The sequence below is a fragment of the Carcharodon carcharias genome, chromosome 3 (assembly GCF_017639515.1).
Source record: "Carcharodon carcharias isolate sCarCar2 chromosome 3, sCarCar2.pri, whole genome shotgun sequence".
Classification (NCBI taxonomy): Eukaryota; Metazoa; Chordata; class Chondrichthyes; order Lamniformes; family Lamnidae; genus Carcharodon; species Carcharodon carcharias.
In genome coordinates this window covers 84,519,905-84,547,118 of record NC_054469.1, presented here as the reverse complement: position 1 = coordinate 84,547,118, position 27,214 = coordinate 84,519,905, and the positions used below count along the sequence as shown (strand labels likewise).

At 42.4% G+C, this 27,214-nt stretch overlaps 1 protein-coding gene across 4 annotated transcripts in view; it reads left to right on the top strand.

The window, feature by feature from the left end:
• Positions 1–27,214, top strand: part of egfra (epidermal growth factor receptor a (erythroblastic leukemia viral (v-erb-b) oncogene homolog, avian)) — a 359,425-nt gene that overhangs the window by 278,477 nt on the left and 53,734 nt on the right. For all 4 annotated transcript variants that reach the window (XM_041183261.1, XM_041183260.1, XM_041183263.1 and 1 more), the window contains 2 exons: positions 4,841–4,879; positions 21,635–21,776. In XM_041183261.1, coding sequence (XP_041039195.1) covers positions 4,841–4,879; positions 21,635–21,776 — 181 coding nt within the window. The remainder of the gene's footprint in view (positions 1–4,840; positions 4,880–21,634; positions 21,777–27,214) is intronic.

Genomic DNA, 27,214 nt, shown 5'->3' with positions numbered 1-27,214 from the left:
TTATTCAAAGCATTTTAGACTTATATGCAAATCTTAAAAACATTACTAAAAAGAAATATGCTGCTGAAGCTTTTTGTCTTTCACTCATCAGGACAAATGCAAGAATACCACATTTCAAATGATCACAACAATTTATGTTACAGTAGAAAAGGATGCTGATTGGTTGGAAAATTGAGTCTGAGTGGCTGAGGGGTTGCCATGAAGAAAGCAACAGGGAACTATAGACTCCCCAAGCTCCTGGGTAGTTTAAAAAAGGCACAAGGCTTAAACATATTCCTTTTGATTGGTAGAGAACAGGACCCTGTGTATGAATGTATATCACTTCTGGCAAGCATACATGAGCTGCATCATGAGCTTGACTCATTATGTTAAATTTGTGTTAGTGTCGCTATTAGCGCAGTCAGAGTTATTCAGCAATTGATGTCCAATCACAGAATCATATCTAACAGCAAAAGTTTCGTTTTGGGTTTTGTAAGTTCGGGCTGGGTGAGCACAGTCTGTGCTCTGCCTTTTGCGAGAAACTGAAGGAATATACAGCTTGATTCGATCGCTGGGATGTACAGGCCTATGTGCCTGGCATCGCACTGGCACTGACATTCATACATAACATTGCTCAGTTGTGTGGTAGGCAGAACTTCTTTTTTCACTGATGGCAGTATCCTTTTGTGGAAAATACACTCATGTAGCCACTGCATGGTGACAACATGAAACAGCTTGATTAACCTGTTGTTCAAATTTTTGAGATACTTTGCCCTTTCCAGGGTAATTTGAGGTAGACCTTTTAAGGTCTAAAAGTAGCAGTCTTTGGTCCCCATTTGTGAGTTTGTGTGATACACAATGAACAATGATCTCATTGGAATAGCCATCGATCCGCAAGATAACTTTGATACACTCTATTTCTGCACCAAGCTTGCAAAGTGAGCAAATAACTAGGGCCCTATTTACAAGATTGCTGATAAGCCCAAGACCTATGTGAATCCCAACATGTATATTGACAGATGAAGGTAGGCTTGTAGTAGGCAGTAGTGGAGAACCCATGAGCAGATTTCTCAACTAGCATGCTGAGGAAAGGGAGTGAGTTATACCGCTCCATCTCAAAATTGAATTTGGGCATGGGATGTAGAGCATTAAGGAAATCTTTACCCATGGCTGCAGATTCAAAGATCGCAAATGTATCATCTACGTATCGGAAATATGCATGTGGTAGGAGGGTCAGGCTCATTCCATCAAAATGAGTTTTTCCTGGAAATCAACAAAAATGTTAGCTGGACTTTGGGGATCCAATGGTTACACCATCTATTTTTCATGCTGCTACTATGCTGTGACTGTGGGGGTGGTATTTTCCACTTACAACCCAAAAAGATGTTCTTCCCACCACACAATTGAACAGCATCGTGTATGAATTTCAGTGCTGGTGCAATGCCAGGCACATAGACCATGCGTCCCAGTGATTGGCTGATCGAATCAAACAATATGTTCCTTCAGTTATTTGTAGTAGGCAGAGACCAGGCCGTACTCAATCAGCATAGACTTACAAATCATAAATCAAAGCATCCACTGTTAGATCTACCTTTGTGGATTAGACAGCACTTGCTGAACAATCCTGAGTGTGCTAATAACTACACTAACAACTAATTTAAGATAATCAGTCAAGCTCATTTATGCTTGTTGGAAGCAACATATATTCTCACACAGAGACCTGTTCTCTGCAAATGAAAACTATATGTTCAAGCCTTGTGTCTTTTTTGAATTACCCAGGAACTTGGAGAGCCTATAGTTTACCGTTGCTTTCTCCATGGTAACATCTCAGCCCATCAGTCAACTCGCCAACCAAACAGCACCCTTACCTCTTGTAGTATTAATTGTTGTTACTATTTGAAACCTGGCGTTCTTGTGTTTGTTCTGATGAGTGCAGGAGAAAAAGCTTCAGCAACATGTCTCTCTTTTAGCAATATTCAAGTTCTGTACTACCAAGCAACTCTTTAATCCAAAAAGATTCTCTCCTGGCATGGAAGTACTTAGCCTCTAGACATCATATCCCTGTAAATCTCAGCCTGGAATCGAAATGCAATCTATAAAGAGTCCTGGCTCTGCATACTCCCTCTGTGTAGAGTGTCACAACATAGTATGACACCTGGCCACCAGCTGAGTAGATAGAATCATACAATAGTTGCAGCACTGAAGGAGGGCATGCAGGTCATCGCGTCCATGCCAGCACTCTGCAATAACTGCTTACCTAGTGTCCTGTATTTTTCCTGCAGCCATGCAAAATGTTTTTCTTCTTATAATTATCCAACTCTTTTTGAAAGCCACAGTTGAATCTGTCTCCACCGCATTTGCAGGCAGTGCATTCCAGATCCTAACCACCCACAGCCTAAAAAAGGTTTCTCTTCATGTTGCCATTGCTTCTTTTGCTAATCCACCTTAAATAGGTGTTCTCTGGTTCTTGATCCACCAATGGAAACAGTTTTCCCCCTGTCTATTCTATGAAAAAAAAACATGGTTTTGAACAATTCTAGAAAATCTCCTCTTAATCTTATCTTCTCCAAGGAGAACAGCTGCAGTTTCTCCAATCTATCTACCAAGTTTCTCACCCCTAGAAGCATTCATGTGAACCTTTTCTCCACCCTCTAATACCTTCACATCCTTCCTAAAGTGTGGTTTCCAGAACCGGACACAATACTCCAATTGAGGTTGAATCAGTATAAGTTATCATAACTTCCTTGCTTTGATACTGTATGTTCCTATTTATAAAGCCCACTTTCCCATATGCTTTATCAGCCACTTTCTCAACCAGCCCTGCCACCGTCAATGATCTTGTGCACATATAGCTCCCAGGTTCCTCTGCTCCTGTACCCCTTTAAAATTTTACCCTTTATTTTGTATTGGCAGGGATTTTCCATGCCCACCAGCATTGGGTGTGCTCGGTGGTGAGCGGACAATATACACAATCGGGTTCACGATGGTGTGAAACCAGTTTGTGATAGTCTGTTTAGCCTGCTGTTGGCAGGCCACGTTTCCCGCCATCGGGTGTCGGGAACCTCATTGGACTACATCTGCATACCATTATAAGACCGGCCACCGGACTCATCCCCCCACCACCCCTCCTGCCCAACCACTGGATCGTCCACTCACATCAGCAGGAAAACACGCCGATGTGTTTCACAACAGCACATAAGTGACGTGCACCTGGCAGGCTGCACTTCACTCAGGACTTTGTGGTTTGTTTGCCTACCTTGCTTCAATCAGTACTCACAGTCATCAGCGCTAGGCTTCACAGACAGCACCACATTACTTTTAGTGGGGCTCATGGGTCGGCCTCTACCTACCAGATATGTCATATGTGGGTGGCTTTTGAAATGCTGCAGGGCAAAGCCTTGCTTGGAGAAGAGGGAGAAGTGGCCTCAGGCAAGGGAAGAGACTACAGGACGAGAGCTGCACTGGGGAAGGAGGATGTCCAGGATGTATGTGGGGGCACATGTTGATCTGTGCAAGCAGCCTCAAGATGGTGAGGACTGAGGAGGCAGTGTCCAGAGGAGATGATGCCAGATGGACATGTGAGGGTGTGTGTGTGAGAATGGGTGGTGATGTCTGTTATGACCCAGCAATTGGTAAAGCTGAGTTATTTTTAAAAATGCCAGGAGGAAAATTTAAACAACTGTCATAACCTATATTTTAAGTGGTATGTTTGAGCTCTAAATTCAGGAATCAGACCACCAGTTCTTGAGAGGTTTTATATCAAAATACATGAGACATTTATTAATGTACACAAGTTAAGTATATACATATGGCTACAAATTATTACTATCATAACTTTTAACAAATTCCCAGACTAGTCTCCATTAAGACAACAGCAACTCATAGACTTTCAGCAGACACCAAGCAAAGCATTTTCACCTTAAAAATCCAAAATGAGGTTCCTTTCACTTTGGATCGTTGGAGACAGTTGGAGGCTTACAGGCTTTGATATTACATGCCTATGTCCTGCACACACAAAACTGTTGTCGGTTATATCTAGTACATCTCACTGAATGTAAATTCTCATTTTAACTCATCAAAAAAACTCAATCAACTTAGTTAAATACAATTTGTCCGTAACAAATCAATGCTGTCTTTCCTTAATTAATCCACATTTGTCCAAGTGACTGTTAATTTTGTCCTGAATTATTGTTTCTAAAAGCTTTCCCACCACTTCCTTAAGCCCTTTTTTCGAAGTAGAGTGTAATATTTGCAATTCTCCAGTTCTCAGGCACCACTCCTATATCCAAGGAAGGTTGGAAAATTATGGCCAGTGCCTCCACAATTTACACCCTTACTTCCTTCAATGTCTTTGGATGCATCTGATCTGGTGATAAAACCTTCAACTAGAGCAGACCTGGTCCATGTAGCAGTTCTTGGACCTACACAGAAGACAAGGATTCTCTAAACTACCTGGAAAAAAGACCGCTTTCTATTAAATATATGTAGCTTCTCCATTAGGTAAAATATGTCCACAGCTGTCATCTATTCAGAAAAACTAGACTCTTTGCAGCCCTTTTTCTCAAATGCAGAGACTCTAATTATTTTTCTTATTAAATTTTGTGAATGCTGTGTTTCTATAAAACATCTTGGGTGTGGATAACACAATGAGCTAGTTGAAGCAATTGCCTTTCTTGTTCTTAGGATTTTATGCAGCGCTATTGCTACAAGAGCCTGTTCTTGATTGATTTTGATTTTGTTTGTCTTACTAAAGATAAAATTAATCAAATCATTCAATTGTAGTAAACTCTGAAATTGATCTAAGTAATTGAATACTTATTTATTTTTATTTACGTTTAATTCAATGTTTATTGCAAAACAGGTGTAAAGGACCGAGGCTTGAAGATTGTGAACCTACTAGGTAAAGTATTCCAACAAATTCATAATTTCAATAACATTATTTAATTCTGTTGATCATTGCTAGTGCTTGACATCAGTTTATAATTGTCACAATTTAGCATTTTAAAAATCAGCACAGCAACAATTCAGACAAGAAACAGCTGATAAGAGCAGTCTGTGATGTTGTTTCTAGGGGTTGTACTAACACTAGGTGATAGAGCAGATGTACTTCTGTGGTCTATTCTTCTCAAGTATAATAATGATGTAACCCACATATTTGGATCAGAAGTTGTCATGCTGTTCCAGAGATCTGCTGTTAAGCCCCTCACTTTGAAAGTCAAATTTCAGCTGTATTTCATTCATTGGATAAATGCCATGTATTTAAACATATGATTCTACCAGTTGATCATATGTGATGTTGCACATTGGGAATTGAGACCTGTATTGTGCTGAGTAGTCTTATCTCCACATCCTCAAAAGAATGTAATAACAATTCACAAAATAATAGTTGCTAACAGAAATGGTGCCAACTGCAGTCGGAGATTTAAACATACTGGAATAAGCTGGACAATTAAAGTGTTTGCTCCTTACACCATGCAATCACAGCTGGTTAAATAAGCTCACAAAAACCAATACAAACCATCCTAAACCAAATACATTCTGCTCACTGACAACAAGATGACACTGATAAATATTACAGTGCAGTTAAGTAGATACCAGTGAATTAATAAATTTATGACACTGTCAGCACCACTAAAACAATAAACCCATCCTTCAAATGAGTCATTACACTGAGACCACATCTACCTTCTCAGGTGGACGTAACATAAATGTTTGGCCCTATTTTGAAGATGAGCAGGGAAATCCTCCCTATTGTTCAATGTTTATCCCTCACCAACATTACTAAAACAGATTGGGCAGAATTTTGCCCTTGGTGGGTGTGCGAGCCCCACCAGCTCGGCGGCGGGCGGACAGCCAACACCCGCCGCAGAAATGGGGCCCACCGCCATTTTGAGTGGGCAGGCCAATTAAGGCCTGCCTGACAGGAAGCACTATGCACTTCCTGTGCGGGATGGACCGGGGGATGGGGGGAATCCCCAGCTGTCAAAGTGCACTCTTTCGTGCATGCATGCGAAAGAGCGCACTGCTCCCTGAGACGAAGTGCTGTCTCAGAGAAATTAGTGACAGTGTACAAAACTTAAAAAATAGAAAAATAAAAATATTATTAGCATGTCCCCCTTGTGTGACAATGTCACACGAGATGGGACATGTTAATAAATATCATTACATTTACTGAAGTTTTTAAAAAGGAACATGAAACCTCATCCTGCCAGTGGATGAGGTTTCATGTATTATCAGAAGCCCATTGGGGCTCCTGGCCTGCCCACCAGTCTTAAGGTTGGACAGGTAGGGCCTTTAATTACTTTAAGTACCCTGTCAATGGCCTCAATTGGCTATTGACAGGTCGGCGGGCGGACAGCTGATTTCGCTGTCCGCCTGCCTTGCTGAAAATTTAAAGGGACCAGGATGACGTCGGGGGTTCCTCCTGATGTCATCCAGTGTCATTTTCCAGTCGGCAAGTGGGCCCCACCCCCAAATCGCCAACGGGAAAATTCTGGCCATTATCTGCACATTACCTCAATGCTGTTTGTGCGTCCTTGCTTTTTCAATATAGAGTGCTGTGTTTCCTATTTTCAGCAATGACGACACTACAAACAGTGATTGGCTATAAAACACTCTAAAGTGTTCTAAGTTCATGAAAGACTCTACATAATTGCAAGATCTTTCCTTAAATTTATAGAGCAACAAGCATAAGGGAATTAAATACAGAAGTGGGTTGCAGAGAATTAATACATTTATTGACCGGGAAATTAGATCATAGGATCATAAGAAATAGGAGCAGGAGTAGGCCATTTGGCCCAAAGAGCCTGCTCCATCATTCACTAAAATCATGGTGGCATGATTGTGGCTTTAACTCCACTTTGCTGCCTGCCCTCCATTCCACCTTCCAGTCTGCCCCCATAACCCCTGACTCCATTGTAGATTTAAAAGCATCTGAATTTATTTAAGGCTGAGTTAGGCAATGACCTGTCCTCTACTGCTCTTTGTGTAAGAGAATTCCAATGACTAATGACCCTCCGAGAGAAAAAAACTCCTCCTTATCGCTGCTTTAAATGGGAGACCCCTTATTTATTTTAAACTGTCCCCCCAGTTCTAGATTTTCCCATGAGGAGAAAGATCCCCCAGCATTTACCCTATCAAGTCCCCTCAGAATCATATATGCTTCAATAAGATCACTTCTCATTCTTCTAAACACTAATGAGTATAGGCCTGAGCTGCTCAACCTTTTCTCATAAAACACCCTTTTATCCCAGGAATCAGCCTGGTGAACATCCTCTGAACTGTTTCCAATGCAAATATATCCCTCCTCAAGTAAGAAGAGCAAAAATGCACATGGTACTCCAGGCACAGTCTCACCAATGCACTGTACAGTTGTCGCAAGACTTTCTATGGTCCATCCCCCTTGTAATAAAGGTCAACTTTCCATTTGCCTTCCTAATTACTTGCTGTACCTTCATGCTTACTTACTGGGTTACATATACATGGACACCCAGATCCCTCTATACTGCAGCATTCTGCAGTTTCACACCATGTAAATAATATTTCTTTTCTATTCTTCTTGCCTCACATTTTCCCACATTATACTCCATCTGCCAATTTTTTGCCAATTCACTTAACCTATCCATATCGCTTTGCACACTCTTTGTATTCTCCTCACATATTGTTTTCCTACCTATCTTTGTATCGTCATCAAATTTGGCAACAATACAATCAGTCCCTTCATCCAAGTGATTAATATAGATTGTAAATAGTTGAGACCCTCCACTGATCCCTGTGACACCACTAGTTGCAGTTTGTCAATCTGAAAATGACCAATTTATCCTGACTCTGTTTCCTGTTGGTTAGCAATCCTCTATCCATGCTAATATATCACCTAAAGGCCATGAGCTCTGATCTAGTAGATATCTAGATACGAAGAACAAAGAAAGGTACAGCGCAGGAACAGGCCCTTCGGCCCTCCAAGCCTGTGCCGATCATATTGCCCGTCAACTAAAACATTTTGCACTTCCGGGGTCCATATCCCTCTATTCCCATCCTATTCATGTATTTGTCAAGCTGCCTCTTAAACACCACTACCGTACCTGCTTCCACCACCACCTCTGGCAGCAAATTCCAGACACTCACTACCCTCTGCATAAAAAAACTTGCCCCATACATCTCCTCTATAGTTTTCTCCTCTCACCTTAAATCTATGTCCCCCAGTAATTGACTCTTCCACCCTGGGAAAAAGCTTCTGACTATCTACTCTGTCCATGCCACTCATAATTTTGTAAACTTCTATCAAGTCGCCCCTCAATCTCCGTCACTCTAGTGAGAACTATCCGGGTTTCTCCAACCTCTACTCATAGCTAATAACCTCCAGACCAGGCAGCATCCTGGTAAACCTCCTCTGCATCCTCTCCAATGCTTCCATATCCTTCTGGTAATGTGGCAACCAGCATTGCACGCAATATTCCAAGTGTGGCCTAACCAAGGTTCCATACAGCTGCAGCATGACTTCCCAGCTTTTATACTCAATACCCCTGCCAATGAAGGCAAGCATGCCATATGCCTTTCTGACTACCTTATCCAGCTGCGTTGCCACTTTGTGACCTGTGGACCTATACACCCAGATCTCTCTGCCCATCGATGCACTTAAGTGTTCTGCCATTTACTGTATAATTCCTGCCTGTATTAGACCTTCCAAAATGCATTACCTTGCATTTGTTCGGATTAAACTCCATCTGCTATTTCTCCGCCCAAGTCTCCAACCGATCTATATCCCGTTGTATCCTTTGACAATCCTCTTCACTATCTGCAACTCCTCCAACCTTGGTGTCCTCTGCCAACTTACTAATTAGCCCAGTTACATTTTCCTCCAAATCATTTATGTATACTACAAACAGCAAAGGCCCCAGCACTGATCCCTGTGGAACTCCACTAGTCACAGCTCTCCATTCAGAAAAACACCCTTCTACTGCTACCCTCTGTCTTCTATGACCGAGCCAATTCTGCATCCATCTTGCCAGCTCACCTCTGATCCTGTGCAACTTTACCTTCTGTACCAGTCTGCCATGAGGGACCTTGTCAAAGACTTTACTGAAATCCATGTATATAACATCCACTGCCCTACCATCGTCAATCCTCTTTGTCACTTCCTCGAAAAACTCGATCAAGTTAGTGAGACACGACCTCCCCTTCACAAAACGCCCATTTGCTTCCAAATGGTAGTAAATCCTGTCACAAAGAATCTTATCCAATAATTTCCCTACCACTGACGTAAGGCTCACCGGCCTATAATTTCCTGGATTATCCCTGCTACCTTTCTTAAACAATGGAACAACATTGGCCATTCTCCAGTCCTCTGGGACCTCACCCGTATCCAGTGAGCATACAAAGATTTCTGTCAAGGCCCCAGCGATCTCCTCCCTTGCCTCCCTCAGTACTCTGAGGTAGACCCCATCTGGCCCTGGGGACTTATCCACCTTAATATTCTTCAAGACACCTAACACCTCTTTTTTGATTTCAACATGATCCAGGCTATCTACACATTCTTTCCTAGACAAATTGACCGCTAAGCCCTTCTCTTTGGTGAATACTGATAAGAAGTATTCATTTAGTATCTCTCCCATTTATTCCGGCTCCACACACAGATTCACACCTCTGTCCCTGAGTGGGCCTACCCTTTCCCTGGCTACCCTCTTGCTTTTTACATATGTATAAAAGGCCTTGGGAGTTTCCTTAATCCTGGTTACCAGTGACTCTTCATGACCCCTTTTAGCCCTCCTGACTTCTTGCTTAAGTTTATTCCTACTTTCTTTATATTCTCCACGGGCTTCATCTGTTCCCAGCCTTCTAGCCCTTACGAATGCTTCCCTTTTCTCTTTGACTAATCTCGCAATACCCTTCGTTATCCAAGGTTCCTGAAACTTGCCATACTTATCCTTCATCCTAGCAGGAACATGCTGGCCCTGAATTCTTTACCAACTGACGTTTGAAAGCCCCCCCACTTGTCAGTTGTTGATTTGCCCTCAAACATCCGCCTCCAGTCTAGATTCCTCAGTTCCTGCCTAATATTGTTATAATTAGCCATCCCCCAATTAAGCACCTTAACCCAGGGACTCCTGTTATCCTTATCCATCAGTACCTTGAAACTTACTGAATTATGGTCACTTTTCCCGAAATGCTCCGCTACTGAAACTTTGACCACCTGGCCGGGTTCATTCCCTAATACCAGATCCAGTATTGCCCCTTCTCTAGTTGGACTATCTACATATTGTCTCAGGAAGCCCTCCTGGATGCACCTTATAAATTCTGCACCATCCAAACCCCTAGCACTAAGTGATTCCCAGTCAATATAGGGAAAGTTAAAATCATCCACCACAACAACCCTATTGCTTTTTCATCTTTCCAAAATCTGCCTACATAAATGTTTCCGCCAGCAATTGGGCGGCCTATAATAAACCCCCAACATTGTGACTGCACCCTTCCTATTTCAGAGTTCTACCCTTATTGCCTTGCTGCGTGAGCCCACCAAGGTGTCCTCCTGTCGTACAGCTGTGATATTCCCCTTAACCAGCAGTGCAACTCCCCCACCTCTTCTACATCCCACTCTATCCTGCCTAAAACATCTGAATCCTGGAACGTTTATCTGCCAATCCTGTCCATCCTTCAACCAAGTCTCTATAATAGCAGTAACATCATAGTCCCAAGTACTAATCCAAGCTCTAAGCTCATCTGCCTTGCCTGTTATACTTCTTGCATTGAAACAAATGCATTTCAGACCCCCAGTCCCACTGTGTTCAGTAATTTCTCCCTGCCTGCCTTCCTCTTAGTCCTACTGGCCATATTCACTGGTTCCCAGTCATTTATTTCACCTGCTGACCTATTGCTCTGGTTCGCACCCCCCTGCCATACTAGTTTAAACCCTCCTGAGTGACACTAGCAAACCTCGCAGCCAGGATATTGGTGCCCCTCCAGTTTAGATGCAACCTGTCCTTCCTGTACAGGTCCCACCTGCTCCGGAAGAGATCCCACTGATCCAGATATCGGAAACCCTCCTTCCTACACCATCTGTTCAGCCACGTGTTCAGCTGCACTATCTTCCTATTTCTGGCCTCACTGGCACGTGGCACAGGGAGTAATCCTGAGATTACAACCCTAGAGGTCCTGTTTTTTAACTTTCTCCCTAACTCCCTGAACTCCTGCTGCAGGACCTTGTCACTCTTCCTGCCTATGCGCAGTAACCTTTTATGTGGCACTTTATTGAATGCCTTTTGGAAATCCAAATGCACTCCATCTACTGATTCTCCTTTATACCCCCCTGCTTGTTACATCCTGAAGGAACTCTAACAAATTTTTCAAACATGGTTTCCCTTTCTTAAAAACATGTTGACTATGCCTGATTGTATTATGCCCTGCTATTGCTTCCTTAATAATCGACTCCTGCATTTTCCCAATTACAGGTGTTAGGCTAACTGGCCAATAGTCTCTTACTTTCCTGACTCCCTCCTTTCTTGAATAGTGGTGTTACATTTGTGTTTTTCCAGTCCACTAACAATTTATCAGAATCCAGTGAATTTTGCAAGATTACAATCAATGCATCCACTATCTCTGCAGCCACCTCTTTTTAAATACTAGAATGCAGCCCAGCAGGCCCAGAGGACTTGTCAGCCTTTAGTTGGTTCTCCCAGTTCTTTTTCTCTCATGATCATGATTTTTAATTTACTCCCTCTCTTTTACCTCTTAATTTTCCACTACCTTTGGGATGTTTTTTGCATCTTCTAATGTGAAAACAGATACAAAATGCTTGTTCAAAGATTCTGTCATTTCATTGTTTCCTATTGTTAACTCCACAGTCTCGTCCTCGAAGGTGCCAATGCTCACTTTAGCTACACTTTTTTTTATATACATGTGGAAGCTTTTACTACCTGTTCTTATATTTCTTGTTAGTTTTCTCTCATATTTAATTTCTCCCTGTTTATTATTTTTGGTGGTCCTTTTCTGGTTTCTAAAGTTTTCCCAATCTTCCATGCTACCAGTAATCTTTGCAGCATTGTATGTCTTTTCTTTCAATTCAATACCATCCTTAGCTTCATTAGTTAGCCATGGGAGGTACATCCTTCTCATAGAGTCTTTCTTTCTCAATGTAATATATCTTTGTTAAGAGTTATGAAATATCTTAAATATCCGCCACTGTCTCTCTACCATTTTACTTTTCAACCTATGCAAGGAATAGGTCAGAATTTCATGGCCCCTCCCGCCCAGTGCGATATTACAGTCCCGCCGAACTGAATGGAGATTTAATTGGCTTGCCGCATCCACCAGAGGGAGACACACTGCGGCGGGACCATAACATCCTGGCCATGGTATTTTTTTAGAATATTATAGAATTCTGATGGAGCTAGTAGCCACTGCAGCAGGACATCTGGCAGAAAAGTTATTTATCTTCTCTTCCTGGAAAAACACATAAACAATCCCTAGAAATGTTGAGGACTGCTGTTTCAAGCTTCCATGTTGACATTCTAGAGTCAAAAGGACACTGTCCTGTACCCTCTTATCTATAAAAGTATCAAGTAAAGGCAAACAAATGGCTCCCAAAGATGACCTCGATCTAAAGTGATAGACAAGAGGGGGATGACTCCCCCAACACCTTGGATACCTGTCCTGAGGTCATTGCCATAGGTATTCAAACAAATAATTGACATAGGATAAAAAATTCCTTAGGAATAAAGTATGTTTATGGGCAGTCAGAGGCAGGAGATAGTCTTCCTCCTGCAGGTGGAGGAAGACCAGGGAAGGTGGAGGAAGAAGGGGGGGAAGAGTTTCCTAATACTTCGGCTGGAGGGCAGGAGACTGCTGCCACAAGCTACAGAGATCAACACTCCCTCTGTGCTATCCACCTATTTGTACAATGGGATCAGCAAACTGCTCTCACCTGTAACGGATGATATACTTTATCTATCTATTTAGTTTCTGCAACATACTGTATCTAAACTGTTGCTTCTTGATCAACTTAATAAACTTAAAATCACTTATGAGCTATCAACCACCTATTTTGGGTGAGCTGTGACTCCCAAACTCAAAACTTACGTCTATTTTCCCAGTCTACTTTAGTCAACTCGGTCTTCATAACCTTGAAATTGTCTTTACTGAAATTTAAAGCTCTAGCTCAGAACCATATTTCTCAGCCTCAAACTGAATGTGAAATTCTATCATGTTATGTCACGCTTAGCTAGAGGATCCTTCACTATGAGGCCATTATTTAATCCTATTTCATTACACATTACCATGTGTTACAATCCCCATAGAAACCAAAAACTTTACACAAGAGAGCTGAATTCACAATGACCAACTGAAAGGAATGCACAAGAAGATTTCAAGTTTTAAGACTTTTACTGTATTGGGGAGGCGGAAGCGTAGTGTTAATGTCACTGGACTGGTAATCCAGAGACCCAGGGTAATGCTCTGGAGACCCAGGTTTGAATCCTGGCATGGCAGATGGTGGAATTTGAATTCAATAAAAATCTGGAATTAAAAGTTGAAACCATCTTCCTTTGTGTTGGATATGACTGCTACCGCCACAGAGGATTACCATTGATTCCAGTTTTGCTAGAGCTCCTTGATGTCACACTCGGTCAAATGTGGCCTTGATGTCAAGGGCAGTCACTCTCACCTCACCTCTGGAGTTCAGCTCTTTTATCCATGTTTGAAGCTGGAGGCTGTAATGAGGTCAGAAGCCGAGTGACCCTGGTGGATCACAAACTGAGCGACAGTAAGCAGGTCACGGCTAAGCAAGTGCAGCTTGGTAGCACTGTTGATGACCCCTTTCATCACTTTACTGATGATGGAGAGTAGACTGATGGGGTGGTAATTGGCTGGGTTGGATTTGTCCTGTTTTTTGTGTACAGGACATAACTGGGCAATTTTCCACATTCCCGGTTAGATGCTTGTGTTGTAGCTGTACTGGAACAGTTTGGCTAGAGGCATGGCAAGTTCTGGAGCACAAGTCTTCAGTACTATTGCCAGAATATTGTCAGAGCCAATAGGCTTTGCGATATCCACTGCCTTCAGCTGTTTCTTGATATCATGATATGGAGTGAATTGAATCAGCTGAAGGCCAGCGCTTGTGATTTTGGGGGGCCTGTGGAGGTGGCCAAGATGGTTGTGGTTGTTGGAGGTCAGTCTCAGCTCCAGGACATCACTGCAGGAATTCCTCAAAATAGTGTACTAGGCCCATACATCTTCAGCTGTTTCATCACTGACCTTCCTTCCATCATAAGGTCAGAGTTGGGATGCTCAGGGGGAGGTGATGACATAGTGGTATTGTCATTGGACTAGTTATCCAGAGACTCTGGGGACCCAGGTTTGAATCCTGTCACAGCAGATAGTGGAATTTGAATTCAGTAAAAGTTTGGAATTGAAAATCTAAGACCATGAAACCATTGTCAATTGTTGTAAAAACTTGACACCATCTGTTCACTAATGTTCTTTAGGGAAGGAAATCTGCCATCATTACCTGGTCTGGCCTACATGTGACTCCAGACCCACAGCAATATGGTTGACTCTTAAATGCTCTCTGAACAAGGGAAATTAGGGATGGGCTGGCCTAGCCGGCAATGCCACATCCCATGAATGAATTTAAGATAAAAGATTGAACCATTCGTGACTCCTCAGACACTGAAGCAGTCCATGTGCAAATGCAGCAACACCTGGGCAATTTCCAGGCTTGGGCTGACAAATGGCAAGTAACATTTGTGCCAGGCAATGACCATCTCTAACATGAGAGAATCTAACCATCGTCCCTTGACATTCAATGGCATTACCATTGCTGAATCCCCAACTATCAACATCCTGGGGTTTACCATTGACCAGAAACTGAGCTGGACCAGCCACATAAATACTGTGGCTACAAGGGCAGGTCAGAGGCTGGGAATCCTGCAGTGAGCAACTCACCTCCTGACTCCCCAAAACCTGTCCACCATTGACAAGGCACAAGTCAGGAGTGTGATGGAATACTCTCCACTTGCCTGGATAAGTGCAGCTCCAACAATACTCAAGAAGCTTGACACTGTCCAGGACAAAACAGCCTGCTTGATTGGCACCCCTTCCACAAACATTCATTCCCTCCATCACCAACAAATAGTGGCAGCAGTGTGCACCATCTACAAGATGCACTGCAGAAACTCACCAAGGCTCCTTAGGCAGCACCTTCCAAACCCACGACCACTATCATCTAGAAGGACAAGGGCAGCAGATACATGGGAATATCATCACCTGGAGCTCACCATCCTGACATGGAACTATATCACGTTCCTTCACTGTTGCTGGGTCAAAATCCTGGAACTCCATCCCTAACAGCACAGTGGGTGTATCTACACCAGAGGGATGCTACAAAAATAATAAAAAGACAAAACTAAAGGCTCGGTATCTAAACGCATGTAGCATTCGAAACAAAACAGATGAACTGACAGCGCAAATAAAAACAAATAACTACGATCTGATGGCTATTACAGAGACATGGCTATAGGATAACATAGATTGGGACCTGAATATTGAAGGGTACGTGACATTTAGGAAGGACGGGAAGAAAGGAAAAGGTAGACAGTGTCTCTGTTAATTCACGATGGTTCAGCACATTAGAGAGGGATGACCTAAGTTCAGGAAACTAGGATGTAGAAGCAGTTTGGGTTGAGTTGAGGAATGATGAAGGCAAGAAGTCACTTGTGGAAGTGATGTACAAGCCCCCTAATTGTAACTACACAGTAGGACAGAGTATAAAATAGATAATGGAAGCTTGTCAGAAAGGTACAGCAATAATCATTGGGGATTTTAATCTACATATAAACTGGAAAAATCAGATGGGATAGGATAGCATAGACAAGGAGTTGATAGAATATTTTCAATATAGTTTCTTAGAACAGCATGTTCTGGAGCCAACCAGAGAGCAGGCTATACTCAACCTGGTATTGAGCAACGAGATAGGAATAGAAGTTAACCTCCTAGTGAAGGCATCCCTAGGTAGCAGCACTCACAATATAATTGAATTTTACATTAATTTGGAGGGAGAAATGAGTGCTTCCAAGACTAGTATTTTAAACTTAAATATGGGCAATTATGAGGGCATGAAAGCAGAGCTAGCTAAAGTGAACTGGCAAATAAGGTTGAGGGATATGTCAATAGGAGTTCAGTGGCAAACATTTAAAGGGATATTTCAGAATACGCAGAATAAATACATTCCAATGAGAAAGAAAAATTCCAAAGGGAGGGCCCACCATCCTTGGTTAACTAAGAAAGTTAAAGACAGTATCAAACTTAAAGAAAAAACATATAGGGCAGCATTTTCCCGTCAGCAAATGGGTGGTGTGCCACCAAACTGTCAAAGGCCTATTAAGGCATTTAAAATCTAATTAACTCAATTTAATGAGCTGTCTGTACAACCTTAAGGTTGGCGAGCAAGCGAAGAGCCCAGGCGGCCTTTGCATTTTTCATGAAACCTCACCGAACTGTCACATGAGGGGACATGTTTTAAAAGTTTAAAAATCCTTTATTTAAAAGTTTAACACTGAAAAAAATCTCCCTGAGGCATCTCCGTGCCTTAGGGAGATCTCTGCGCTCTTCCGCACATGCACAAAAGGACGCAGGGAACCATTTGGAATCTCCCGCACAGGGAGCACTCAGCGCTTCCAGGCGTGCATCTCAATGGTCGGGCCTTAATCGGCCCGCTCACGTAAAATGGCGGCGCAGACCTGATCGGTGGCACCAATCGGGCTCGTGCCCATCCCCACACAACCCCCCGATGGGGGAAATTTCTGGCCATAATTACACAAAGACACAAGCAGGTCAGAAGATTGGAAAGAATATAAAGAACAGCAAAGAATGACAAAAATATTAATAAGGAAGGAAAAATTAGAGTATGAAAGAAAGCTAACTAGTAATATAAAATGGGATCATTAGAAAAGAGTTAACAAAGTGAACATTGGTCCTATAGAGAGTGCGTCTGGGGATTTGATAATGGGAAGAAGGGAGATGGTGGGTGAATTAAACAGGCATTTTGCTTCTGTCTTCACTATAAAGAACACAAGTAATATCCCAGATATAGCTGTAAATCAGGAAATGGAAGGGAGGAACTCGGGAAAATTACAACCACCAGGGAAGAGGTATTGAGCAAATTGTTGGGGCTGCGGGCTGACAAATCCCCAGGTCTGGATGGACTTTACCATAAGGTCTTGAAAGATGTGGCTAGTGAGATAGTTGGTGCACTAGTTTTAATTTTCCAAAAAATTCTAGATTCAGGCAAATTTCCATTAGATTGGAAAATAGCAAATATAACTCCTTTATTCAGACAGGGAGGGAGACAGAAAGCAGGAAACTACTGGCCAATTAGTCTAACATCTGTCATGGGGAAAATGTTAGAAGCTATGATTAAAGATGTTATAGCAGGGCACTTAGAAAAATTCCAGACAATCAAGCAGAGCCAACATGTAAAAGGGAAATCATGTTTAACCAATTTACTGGAGTTCTTTGAAGGATTCACATGTGTTGTAGATAAAGGGGATCTGGTGGATGTACTGTACTTAGATTTCCAGAAGGCATTTTATAATTTCACATCAAAGGTCATTGAAGAAAATAAAAGCTCATGGTGTAGGGTTAACATATTGGCATGGGTAGAAAATTGGCTAACTAACGGAAAGCAGAGAGCTGGCATAAATGGATCTTTTTCTGGTTGGCAGGATGTGATAAGTGGTGTGCCACAGGGATCAGTGCTGGGGCCTCAACTTTTTACAATTTATATAAATGACTTGGATGAAGGGACCGAAGGAATGGTGGCAAAATTTGCTGATGACACCAAGATAGGTAGGAAAGTAAATTATTCAAAGGATGTAAGGAGGCTGCAAAGTGACACAGATAGGTTAAGTGAGTGGACAAAGATCTGGCAAATGGAGTATAATGTGGGCAAATGTAAAATTGTCCATTTTGGCAGGAGGAATAAAGAAGAAGTATATTATATAAATGGTGAGAGTTTGCAGAGCTCTGAGATTCAAACAGATCTGGATGTCCCAGTGCATAAATCGCAAATGGCTAGAATGCAGGTACAGCAATTAATTAGGAAAGCTAATAGAATGTAACTGTTTATTGTGCGGGGAATTGATTACAAAAGTAGGGAGATTATGCTTCAGTTCTACAGGGCGTTGGTGAGACCACATCTGGCATATTGTGTACAGTACTGGTCTCCTTTTTAACGGAATACGTAAATGCATTAGAAGCAGTTCAATTAAGGTTTACTAGAATAATACCAGGAATGGATGTGTTGTCTTATGAGGAAAGGCTGGACAGATTAGGCCTGTACCCACTGGAATTTAGGAGAGTAAGAGGTGACTTAACTGAAACCTTTAAGATCCTGAGGGGCTTGACATGGTGGATGTGGAGAGAATGTTTTCTCTTGTGGGAGAATCTAGAACTAGGGGTCACTGTTTAAAAATAAGGGGTCGCTCATTTAAGACAGAGAGGAGAAATTCTTTTCTCTGAGGGTTGTCTTTGGAACTCTCTTTCTCAAAAGGCGGTGGAAGCAGATCTTTGAATATTTTTAAGGCAGAGCTAGACAGATTCGTGGTTAACAAGGGAGTGAAAGGTTATCGGGGGTAGGCAGGAATGTGGGGTTGAGGTTACAATTAGATCAGCTGTGATCTTATTGAATGGCAGAGCAAGCTCGAGAGGCCCAGTGGCCTACTCCTGCTTCTAATTTGTGTTCATTTGTAGGGACTACAGCAGTCCAAAAAAGCAGCTCAACACCACCTTCTCAAGGGCAATTAAAGATGGGCAATAAATTGTGGCCTAGCCAACAATGCCCACATCCCATAAATGAATTTAAAAAACAAACTAAAAGCAGCATCAACCAAAAACTATTTAATAGGAAACTAATGCTTTAAACTACAGAAAAGATATGCCCCCTTTAACTTTTTAACATGACCAAAAACCCCACACCACCAGGTATACTTTATTCCCGAACTCTGCAAAATAACAGTTTTCACAAGAACCAGTTCAACATCACTCCCAGTTTCTAAAGCATTTTCTCCTCTCCGTGTCACCGAGCTGTAATCTCGACTGATCATCAGAAGTCACTTTTCTCAGTTTTCAGAGAGTATCTGAATCAAATAAATAGCAAGGCCCACTCCAGTGATTCTTTCCCCCCACCAGGCCATGACAGGAGGAATGTTCTGAATGCATTAGATTAACACGGGACGTGCATCTTTGACTAGAGACCGTCATTTCTCCTGCATTTCTGCTTGGTAGTTCACAGAAACTACGCAGCCTTATTCTCTTTACTGACCACACCATCTGCAGTCCCTTGTCTTTCTGCGAGACCTCCCTCTTCCTCTCTTTCTCTTTCCATTTGAAATCTTGGAGTTTGAAAGTCTTTCCACAGTCAGCACATCTACTCTTGCCTTAGTTTTCAGATGTGAACATTTTACATTTTGTTCCCAGTAGGCTTCACCTGAGGCTTTTGAGTCCCCATAGTAACAAAGCCATCCAGGCTTATTGTCAAACAGATCACATGTCTTCACTATTCCATTTTACCTAAAATTAAAGAGACAGTCCCGAAACGAATAATCATCTTACAAAACCTTGCATTCATAACACAGGTCTAAAATAAATTGTTCCCTGGTTGGTTCAGAACATATTGTTCTAAGAAACTGTGCCGAACACACTCAAATGAACTCACCCTCCACCCTACCTTTGCCAATTTGATTTGTCCAATCTATATGAAGATTAAAATCTCTCACAATTATTGCAATACCTTTCCCACAAGCCCCCGTTATTTCTTGATTTAAACTCTGTCCTACAGTGGAGCTATTGGCAGGGGTTTATAAACTTTTGGAAGGTCTAATACAGGCAGGAATTATACAGTAAACGGCAGAACACTTAAGTGCATCGACGGGCAGAGGGATCTGGGTATACAGGTCCACAGGTCACTGAAAATGGCAACGCAAGTGGATAAGGTAGTCAGGAAGGCATATGGCATGCTTGCCTTCATTGGCAGGGGTATTGAGTATAAAAGCTGGGAAGTCATGCTGCAGCTGTTTCGAACTTTGGTTAGGCCACACTTGAAATATTGCGTGCAATCTGATCACCACATTACCAGAAGGATATGGAGGCGTTGGAGAGGGTGCAGAGGAGGTTTACCAGGATGCTGCCTGGTCTGGAGGTTATTAACTATGAGGAGAGGTTGGAGAAACTCGAATTGTTCTCACTAGAGTGACGGAGATTGAGGGGCAACTTGATAGAAGCTTATAAAATTATGAGTGGCATGGACAGAGTAGATAGAAGCTTTTTCCCAGGGTGGAAGAGTCAATTACTAGGGGACATAGATTTAAGGTGAGAGGAGACAACTATAGAGATGATGTGCGGGGCAAGTTTTTTACACAAAGGGTAGTGAGTGTCTGGAATTTGCTGCCAGAGGAGGTGGTGGAAGCAGGTACGACAGGGTGGTTTAAGAGGCAGCTTGATAAATACATGAATAGGATGGGAATAGAGGGATATGGACCCCAGAATTGCAAAATGTTTTATTTGACAGGCAATATGATCGGCGCAGGCTTGGAGGACCGAAGGGCCTGTTCCTGTGCTGTACTTTTCTTTGTTCTTTATTCTTCTTTGTACTCCCACCAGTGACTTCTTTCCTTTGCCTCTTCTTATTTCCACCCAAACTGATTTTATGTCTTGTTCCTTCGAAGCAACAATTTAAATCAACGAGCAGTGGGCACCAGTGCGTGAATAAGTTCATAGAAGGGTAGGCACTCCAAAAATGAATAAATTATTGGAGTTGTGAGTACACAACAACTAAATTATTAAAAAATGGGCACCACAACCTTAAGAAATTCAAGCACGCACAAATTAAGATTGAAGCAATCAATAGATAAGCATAAAGCACCTGACAGTGGGAGTAATCAGGCAGCTGATGATCAGAGAGGCCTGAGATCAGGTAAGAGGTCCCCAAGTACCCTGTCTGTTGGCTGTCAGATCCAAAAAATGGATTTTAAACTCTTGAATAATAGAGGCAAACACCCAGCAAAGGAGAAAAGATAAACCAACTGTTGCAGGAGCGGCTGGGAATTGCATGCCACTGAGTGACTAAAGCCTACAACTACATTGTGACAAGCAATCATTTCTTGGCAAATATAAATGTTCACCCACCATTTGATCATTATAAATCTCTCAAAAATTTGCTACAAAAATTTATGACAATAGGAAATGCATGCATATTCAGCATTTTTAGTAATCTGCAGATAAATTTGTGTCATATCTGTTTCTGTTTGCTCAGAGTCCACTCAGTTGACAACTATTCACAGTAGGTAAACAGGCCCTTCAGATTACAAGAAAACTCTATGCTTTGTATTGAGTTCTTCAAGTTAAATAATGACTTAATCCGATCTAATATTAAAGACAGAAATTTATTTACATTATTCTACTTTTAATTAGAAACCATGTAAATGGAATAAACTAGATTTTGTGATTAATTAAAGTGCACGTATACAATTAACTATGAAACTGGCTGCATTATTTCTCAATTTAATTATGTTTGAAATGGGCGACATAAGAGTACAAGATGTTGAAAACTCAAAATATTGCAAAACATTGGATGGAAATAGTTTTCTCACAGATCCTCTTTCTTCTCCAGTTCTCGCATCCCATCCATTGCTGCTGGAATTGTCGGTGGCCTTCTCGGTGTAGTCATGGTGGCTCTATTGATTGCAATATGCATGAGGAGAAGACATGTCAGAAAGAAGCGTACGTTACGACGTTTGTTGCAGGAGCGGGAGGTAACCAACTATAAAATTGTTTACCATAAAGCTGAAGCCTAAAGAGATAGTGATTTAGTGGATTCATAAGTAAAAGCTAGTTTTAGGTTTCATCCTTTAAAACTGTTAAACAAACCTTAGTGTTTGTTAGGGGTTATGGAGGTCTACTGGTTATGGTACCAGTCTAGCAACTCAGACCAAATTCCAACATGGCAAGTTGCAAAATGGTAATTAAAAAAATACCTGCTCATTTGTGTATTAACATCAGAAAATGACACTGAAAGCTGCCAAATTATAGAAACATAGAAAATAGGAGCAGGTCAATCAGCCTTTCCAGCCTGCTCCACCATTCAATATGATCATGGCTGATCTTCTAACTCAACACCGTACTCCTGCGCTCTCCCCATACTCCTTGACACCTTTCGAGTCAGAATTCCTGGATTCTTCAGGAATTGGACCCTACCACCCCACCTGATCTTGTCTATATGTCCAGTTCCACACTATATGGTGGACTCTTAATGTCCTTACAACCAAAGGAGAGGCAATATATCTTCTCTTAGTTAGTCCCTCAAGAATGAGGATGACTTGCTTCCACTCCATTTCATTGCTTCTGAGGTGACTGCTAAGTCCAATGTGCGATCTGAATACTTTGCCACCTGTGGGGCAGGTGGTGTTTAAGCCGATGAGGTGTTTGAAGGTTTAGCATCCTCTCCAATGCCTCAACTTTGTGTTTGTGTGTTCCTGACAGAGACTCTTGATGTGTTCAGTGCCTTCCCAATTGAACATTCACCATTTTGGTCAGCCACAAGCCAAGGATTTCAGCAGTCAGCAGGGATGTTTAATCTCTTCAGGGATGCTTTGAGGACACCCCTAAAACATTTCCTCTGTCCTTCTGGCTGTCTCTTGCTGCAACTGAGTTCCAAGTAGAATATTTGCTTCAGGAATCTAGTGTCAGGCATATGAACAACATGTCCCCCCCCAACGGAGCTCATTTTGAGTGATTAGCACCTTGTTGTCTTGGAAGAGGGTACAGCTATTGGATTGTCTTTCTTGGCCAGCAGCCTTGGAGGATCTTGCAAGGGCACAACTGATGGTATTTCTCCGGTGCTTTGAGGTGCCTGCTATAGGTTGTTCAAGTGTCCACAGTTTTTAGGAGGACAAGAATTACTGCTGCCCAGTAAACCATAACATTAATCTCAGATTTGAGATCCTGGCCCTCAAATATTCTTTTCTTCAATCTGCCAAAGGCAGAGCTATAACATGAAAGGCAATGATTAATTTAACCATCTATGTCTGCCTTTGTCAAGAGGAGGCTCCCAAGGTACAAAAAATGGTCCACATTTTCCAGAATCTCACCATCAATCTTAATCAATGGGGCAGGTGTTTTGCTGTGGGAGCTGGTCGGAAGAGGACCTTAGTTTTCCCGACGTTTTGTGAAAGGCTCATTTTCTCGTATGTTTTAGAGAAGGAGCCAACAATGACCTAGGCTCAATTTCTGAGTGAGTGCACACACAACTATCATTTGCATACTGAAGCCCTATGACTGAGGTTGGAGTGATTTTAGTTTTGGATTGAAGGCGATGTACATTGAACAGTTTCCCTTATGGTGTGTAGATTATCTCCAGACCTGTGGGTAATTTGTTGGAGGTGAGGGGTGGTATTGCAGCGAAGGAAATGGAGAAGAGAGTTTGTTCAATGAGACAACCTTGTTTGACCCCAGTCTTCACTGAGATAGGGTTTGTCATGATTCCATTGGTGGGGATCATGGCTTGCCTGTCATCATGGAGTAGGTAGAGGATGATGACAAATTCCTGAAGACAATCACATTTGAGGATGATACTCCAATCGAGGGGCAATAAATGCTCCATTTTCTGTGTTACCTACAAATTTTTAAAAAGTCCCCTATGACTTATCATGGACAAATCTACTGACATCCTCATACTGACAGCAATCTGAATTAGATGTAATGAATGAATCCTTCATCAAAGATATATATTCCACCATTTACCCCACTTTAATCACCGTAGTGATGATGTGGGGATTCCATTTGAGGGCTGAAAAAATAGTGAGGCTGAGAACGTTGAATGATGGAATAAGAAAAAGATTTTCAGTGCCCCATCAAAGAATCAGGGAAATTAAGAGTTAGTGTTTTAGCTATGAGTTTGTGAACACTGTGAGAATTGAAGGAAGCTGATGAATACAAAGTGGAACCATCAATAAAACAGTGTGGGAGGTCAGTGACAGAGAGGACAGAGCTCAGGGAGCCCTTGAACAAGTGGAACAAGAATCGGGGAAATCACAGTCAAATAGAGCACAGATCAGCTAATTTGAGGGGAATTCAATAAACAGAGATTAATCTTGTGCAGACAACTTCAACTTGATCAAAATGCCAATTGTGACAGGCATACTGTTTACAAGAAACAGCAAAATGACAGCTATGCACAAAAATGTCACGTCAGCTCGGATAGAAAGATAAGGGTTAAGGTATGAAATTATCCACATCAGTGAAAATAACATCAATGATTTCATTAACACTGATGCACTGGTTGGTAGAGTGAAAACAGCTATTGAGCTAGGTAGCAAAGATTTCTCAGTCCCATTGGGTTGACTTTAAGAGCTGATTTTGGGATGTGCTGTGGAATGGTGGGTGAAGCATATAAACTCTGCATGACTTCACCTACTTCATTTGCTGTGCACTACATTTTGCAACCTAGACTTTAGGAGCAAAATGACACCAGACAACATGCATGTAACAAGCCTCATCAATCTTTCCATAATTGCTAAAGTGAGCTTCCATTTCATATCTTGTGACTTTGGGTGAGGTTTTGCCCACAGTGGCACATTGGAATTCCTGTGTCCTACTCTCCTCATGCAAACATCTCAAAGGGGCATCAGTTTGAATTATAGTATTTGATTTTTCCTTTTTGCCTTGCAGTTGCCCTTTACTGCAGTTTTCCAGTGGTATAACTAGCAAATCAGCTTACCTTGGCTGTTGCTTTCATTTAAATAGTATCATTTGATGTGGTAAGTGGAAACAACAATGGCAAGCACAGCCCTGTCAACCCTGAAACATCCCCCTTATTAATGCCTGGGGGCTTGTGCCAAAATTAGGAGAGCTGTCCCACAGATTAGTCAAGCAATAGTTTGACATAGTCACACTCACAGAATTATACTTTACAGAGAATGACCCAGACACCATCATCACCATCCCTGGACATGTCCTATCTCATCGACAGGACAGACCGACCAGAGTTGGTGGCACAGTGCTTTACAGTCGGAAGGGAGTTGCCCTGGGAGTTCTCAATATCAAATCTGGACCCCATGAAGTCTTGTGGCATCAGGTCAAGTATGGGCAAGGAAACTTCTTGCTGATTGCCACTTACAGCAACCCCGCCCTCGTCAGCTGACGAATCAGTACTCCTACATGTTGAACACCACTTGTAGGAAGCACTGAGGGTGGTAAGGGCACAGAATGTACCCTAGTTGGGGAACTTGAATGTTCATCACCAAAGCTGGATCAGCAGCACCACTACTGACCGAGCTGGTCAAGTCCTAAAGGACATAGCTGCTAGACTGGGTATATGGCAGGTGGTGAGGGAACCAGCAAGAGGAAAAAACCTACTTGATCTCATCCTCACCAGCCTGCCTGCCGCAGATGCATCTGTCCATGACAGTATCAGTAGGAATGACCACCACACAGTCCTTGTGGCGATGAAATCCCATCTTCACATTCAGGATACCCTCCATCACGTTGCATGGTGCTACCACCATGCTAAATGGGAACAGACTTGAACAGATATAGCTGCTCAAAATTGGGCATCCAAGAGATGCTGCAGGTCATCAGCAGCAACAGAATTGTATACAAGCACAATCTGTAACCTCATGGTCTGGCATATCCCCCATCCTACCATTACCATCAAGCCAGGGGATCGACCTTACACAATCAGGAGCCAGAAGCAGCAGCAGGTATAACTAAGAATAACAACCTAGTGAAGCTACAACAGAATACTACTTGTGTGCCAAACAGCGAAAGCTGCAAATGATAGATAGAGCTTAGTAATCCCACAACCAACGGATCAGATCTAAATCTTGCAGTCCTGCCACATCCAGTTGTGAATGATGGTGGACAATTAAACAATTCACTGGAGGAGGAGGCTCCATATATATCCCCATCCTCAATGACAGAGGAGCCCAGCACATCAGTGCAAAAGACAAGGCTGAAGCTTTGCAACAATCTTCAGCCAGATGTGCCAAGTGGTTAATCCAACTCGACCTCCTCCAGAGGTCCCCAGCATCACAAGCCAATCTACAGCTAATTTGATTTACTCCACATGATATCAAGAGATAGCTGAAAGCATTGGAGACTGCAAATGCTATGGCCCCTGACCACATTTCAGCAATAGTACTGAAAACCTGTGCTCCATAACTAGCTATGCTCTTAGCCAAGCTGTTCCAGTACAGCTACAACACTAGCATCTACCTGGCAATGTGGAAAATTGCCCAGGTATATCCCAGGATTGTCCACAAAAAGCAGGACAAATCCAACCCAGCCAATTACCGCTCCATCAGTCTACTCTCGATCATCAGCAAAGTGATGGAAGGGGTCGTGGACAGTGCCATCAAGTGGTATTTAGTCAGCAATAACCTGCTCACTAATTTTCAGTTTGGGTTCCGCCAGGGCCACTCAGCTCTTGACTTCATTACAACCATATTCCAAACAGGGACAAAAGAGCTGAACTCAAGAGGTGAGGTGAGAGTGACTGCGCTTGACATCAAGCCAGCATTTGACAGAGTGTGGCATCAAGGAGCCCTAGCAAAACTGGAGTCAATGGGAATTAGGGAGAAAAATCTACACAGTTCAAGTCATACCTAGCACAAAGGAAGATGGCTGTGGTTGTTCAAGGTCAATCATCTCAGTTCCAGGACATCAGTGCAGGAATTCCTAGGCCCAACCATCTTCAGCTGCTTCATCAATGACCTTCCCCCCCAATCATAAGGTCAGAAGTGGGAACATTTACTGATGATTGCACAATGTTCAGCACCATTCACACCAACTCAGATACTGAAGCAGTCCATGTCCAAATGCAGCAAGATCAGGGCCACATTCAGGCTTGGGCTGATAAGTAGCAAGTAATATTCGTGGCACACAAGTGCCAGGCAATGACCATCTCCAAGACAGAATCTAACCATCATCCCTTGACATTCAATGGCATTATCATCGCTGAATCCCCCACTATCAACATCCTGGGGGTTACCATCAGCCAGAAACTGAACTGGACTAACCATATAAATACTTTGGCTACAAGAACTGGTCAGAGGCTGGGCATTCTGCAAAAGTAACTCACCTCCTGACTCTCCAATGTCTCTCCACCATCTACAAGGCACAAGTCAGGAGTGTGATGGAATACTCTCCACTTGTCTGGATGAGTGCAGCTCCAACAATACTCAAGAAACTTGAC